General features: G+C 36.3%; 1 protein-coding gene across 1 annotated transcript; it reads left to right on the forward strand.

Annotated features, from left to right (window-relative positions):
- Positions 1 to 2,165: 2,165 nt before the first annotated feature.
- On the forward strand, positions 2,166 to 3,937 carry LOC107554339 (proteasome subunit beta type-7-like). The gene is made up of 6 exons (XM_016236823.1): positions 2,166 to 2,449; positions 2,718 to 2,811; positions 2,885 to 2,982; positions 3,087 to 3,227; positions 3,364 to 3,479; positions 3,715 to 3,937. The coding sequence occupies exons 1-6, from the start codon at positions 2,388 to 2,390 to the stop codon at positions 3,849 to 3,851; spliced, it is 648 nt and encodes a 215-aa protein (XP_016092309.1). The 5' UTR covers positions 2,166 to 2,387; the 3' UTR covers positions 3,852 to 3,937.
- Positions 3,938 to 4,419: the final 482 nt, after the last annotated feature.

The raw sequence follows: 4,419 nt of genomic DNA on the forward strand, positions 1-4,419 counted from the left end.
TAAACGTTTATGAGAAAGGTTTTGCTCTTACTGATCATTTAGGCTGGGCCTACATCTCATAAACATAAAGTGTCTCTTACCCCGCAGACACACGTGAATCTGAGCCAAGAACAACTCCACCGTCAAAAGTAACCGCGATGATGGTCGTCTAAAATGGAAAAAAATTAAATAAAAATGCAATATCGCATTTATGTCAGATTAACATGCCAGGCAATTGTTATTAACGCCTTAATTAACACGATGTAATGTTAAAGTTTGCTAGAGCAAGTTACGATCTGATCTAACAGCTTTAAAGTTTTAAAACTCGTTTAACTCATCCTATACGAGCTCATGCAGCTTGAAATAAACATCTCGTTTAAGTCTTTTATGCCCATGAGGCGATAACTCACCCCGGTTTTGACTTCTTCAGATAGCCATTCTGGCTCTGGAAACAATTCCTGCGACATTTTGAATGGATGGAAAGCAACTACCTGTCCTCAGTGTCCTGTGCAAACCTGCCTGCGCTTGAGACTCGATACTCGACGACTCTGCGTACCTCAAGCGAAGCTCCTAACAGCGAGTGAAAGTGAGTTAAGTTGCGAAAAGAGACTTTGTTTTGTCAGGCCTGCAGTATTTTAATGTGTCTACATTATTCCTCCATTTTGTCTATAACAGAAAGTGAAAGTTACTTCCCATTGTGCTCAGCTCACACACAGTGAAGCAAGTGTGTCTTAGGCTAACGTTACTGTAATTTGAACGACCATATTAAAAAGTCTATTAAAAACTATTAAAAAATAGTTATGCCTATCTAATTTAATTTATACAGACAACTCCACCATACCTGTTTACTGTGCCTTCTCGCATTTCTAAAGTTTCTTTGTCTGTGCCCTGTATTTCTGTAAGAAGCATTTTTTCTCACAGAACCTTCACTTCCTACACAAAACACTGTAACAATCAATGTGTAATTTCTGAGTACAAATGGATCATTTTGAATAGAAAAGAAACTTAAGACGTCCTAAAACTATACGTTTATGGTTGAATACAAAATCACCACTTAATTTTATCTCTTTGAACTTTACTCAGATTTATCATTTTTCTTCTACTTTGGTATTAAGTTAACAATTGAGAAATCGTCGTACATTTCACAAACAACCTTTACTAACAGTGTTGGGTAAAGTTACTTTTAAAAGTAATGCATTACAATATTGCGTTACTCATTAAAAAAGTAACTAATTACGTTACTTAGTTACTCTTTATGGAAAGCAATGCGTTACGTTACTTTTGCGTTACTTTTTAAATCTGGACAGGGCTTGCTTGTTTGTTTTTAAAATAAAAAAGTTATATTTTTGGCAAATATAAAAGCCTTTTCACACCAAAAGTGAAATGAATAAGCCTCAGGCTGAAGGAAATGTAAATTTATGTCCAAACAGTAGAATGCAGAAGAAGACATTTCAACACACTTCAGCAATAAACAAAAGACAAATGTTTGTCTAGAGTAATTTTTGCTTATTAGTACGGTTGAACTGGATCATCGAAGGTCAGAAGCTAAGACATTGGTTAATAGAATGGGAATAAATACATAAAGGATATTTGTGTTGTTTAACATTTAATTATTGCAGGTTTGCGTCATATTCTGAGTTGCATTATTTTTTATTCATTTTGAGGAATAATGAATCTGTTTTTTTTTCTTTTTTGTCACGTAACTCGCTTTACTTGTAATGCGTTACCCCCAACACTGCTTACTAATTGTGTATAAATCTAAATTAGGGTTTTAATCTCTACAGAAACTGAGTAGAAATGTAGTAAATGCGTAATAATTTCAATTTAATGCTTGAAATTAAAGTAATCATTACTAATCATTCTTCATTTCACAGTCAGACAATGAGGGAAAGATGTAGGCATAATAGATGTTCTTTTTTCTGAAAGCACCTCTTTTGTATAGCTTGTGTGGACATATACAGTGGTGTGAAAAGGTTTTTGCCCCCTTCCTGTTTTTTAAATTTTTTGCATATTTGTCACACTTAAAAGATTCAGATCATCAAACAAATTTTTATATTACACAAAGATAATGCAAGTAAATGCAAAATGCAGTTTTTAAATGATGATTTCTTTTATTAAGGGAAAATCATTTTCGCCTAAGCTCACCAAGCAACGCGAAAGGTTTAACTCATTTAAAACACGATACATATGCTACTTACTCCGGTGCTGACACCTTTGACTTGTGAGTATGAATGATGGCTGTCCATTATTAAAAACTCGACATACAGATCGTGGATAAACGTCGCGTACGCGTCGCCCGACAGTGACTGTGCGGTGTGCGCACTGCGCACGCTCCTCTGAAACAGCAACACTAGTGTTAGCGAGGCGCATTACTTCAAGAGAACAGTTCCCGGTTTGAGAATTTAGACATGGCACTTTCCAACGTCCTCGAACCTGCTGGGTCTGGTTTTAACTTCGAAAATTCCACAAGGTAAGAAGGAGTTAGGCTTGAAACAGTTATATTATGATAACGCTGTGCGTAAAATCTAGAAAATAAACCTTGCGTCGTTATAACCATTGTTTCATGGTGTCGGAACAAAAGTGAAAGTACTTTCAGACTTCAAGTCTTTCTCTTCAAAAAGAAAACGTACCTTGTCTTTTAGAATCGATTCTTCATAGATCAAAACATTTTAAAAGTATGTCCTGACATTACGTTTCCTTGCAATCTCCTATATGATGCACAAATCTCTTTCATTTAGAAACATTGTTCTGGAGAATGGCTCAGAAGAGGGTAAAATCAAGGCACCGAAACCCATGAAAACAGGCACCACCATTGCTGGAGTGGTTTATAAGGTAACCAGAATATCAAAACTTTTTGTAATTTGTTACATATTGTCTGTCAGACTAAACATGTGCGTGTGTATAGGATGGTGTAGTTCTGGGAGCAGACACAAGAGCCACCTCTGAAGAAGTAGTGGCAGATAAAATGTGTGCCAAGATTCACTACATTGCACCTAACATATAGTAAGTAACAGTAAGGATTAAAAAATGGAATGTCAGATGTACATCATTTATAAAGCAAATAATTATAAAACTTATTCAAAACCATTCTATGTTATTCTTGTTAGTTGTTGTGGAGCAGGGACAGCTGCGGATACTGAGAAGACGACAGATATGCTGTCGTCAAACCTCACCATTTTCTCCATGAACAGCGGCAGGAACCCAAGAGTCGTTATGGCCGTTAACATACTACAAGACATGCTCTTCAGGTGTGTGCAGACTGTGTTATTATCTTCACCTGTTATCACACAAACATTGCGCGATCATGTATGTTTGTTTGTACCATTGAAGCATAAGGCTGTGTTTTATGTGATATCTCTCTCTAATGTTGATAATGTTTCTCAGGTATCGAGGTATGATTGGAGCTCATCTCATTTTAGGGGGTGTTGACTGCACTGGCAGTCACCTGTACACGGTTGGCCCTTATGGGAGCATGGACAAGGTGCCGTATCTAGCCATGGGTACGTGACATCCAATTGATGAATGATCAACTTATTAGTTAAGAATGTGCTAATTGAGATCAATATGCATTTCTATTGGATGAAAATATATGCACATTTAACTGATTTTCAAAAAGCTGTAGTCTTGAATGTTACTTGTTCTGCTTTCACAGTGGAAATTCATACAAGATATTTTTTTGCATATATGTGATCAGTTCTCAAGTGAATAATCACAGCTATGTTTCTGCGTTTTAAGGATCTGGTAAACTGCCTGCTATGGGGATACTGGAGGACAGATTCAAAGGAAACATGGATGTAAGTTGCTTTTTTGTTAAAACCTCCTTATTGTACGTTTACTATTGTCAATATTACTGTTCCTGTAGCTCAAGGTGAAGTAAAATGCAAGGTATTTTCTACACTCAATAAGTTGGTTCAAGCATTTAAGGGGTCATGCATTGCATTTTTAATTATTTGATAATGTTTCCTGAGGTGCACTTATAATGTTAGTATGATTTTTACATCAAATATTGTCATAATTTAGAAATAAAAAGCCATTTTCTACCCTGATTTTAGTCCTCTGATTTGAACGTTCTCTTGGAAGGGGCGTGTTGAGCTCTCTCAAAAACCTTTACTACGTTTTTTCTATTTCAGCTGTTGAGATGAACTAATCATGGAGAGTGTTGATTATAGCATTATATTTAGATCTACTCCCGTCGCATGAAAGGCTGCAGCGATGAGCATTGTAGCCGATGACAGACTGTTGAACGCATGAATGCATGCTCTCGTCATTGCAACACGAGTTTCACACTTTCACAAATGCTTTCATCATAACTAATAGTGCAAACGCGATGTAAAGGTAGCGTTCTTTGATCGCTTTCTGTATATAATTTAAGATTAGGCATTAGAATGAACACGGTCACTTAGCCTATTATGTTGTGGTATTACTGTCAGGTCCATATCT

The sequence above is a fragment of the Sinocyclocheilus grahami genome, unplaced genomic scaffold, assembly GCF_001515645.1.
Source record: "Sinocyclocheilus grahami isolate Dianchi unplaced genomic scaffold, SAMN03320097.WGS_v1.1 scaffold498.1, whole genome shotgun sequence".
In the NCBI taxonomy this organism is placed as follows: Eukaryota; Metazoa; Chordata; class Actinopteri; order Cypriniformes; family Cyprinidae; genus Sinocyclocheilus; species Sinocyclocheilus grahami.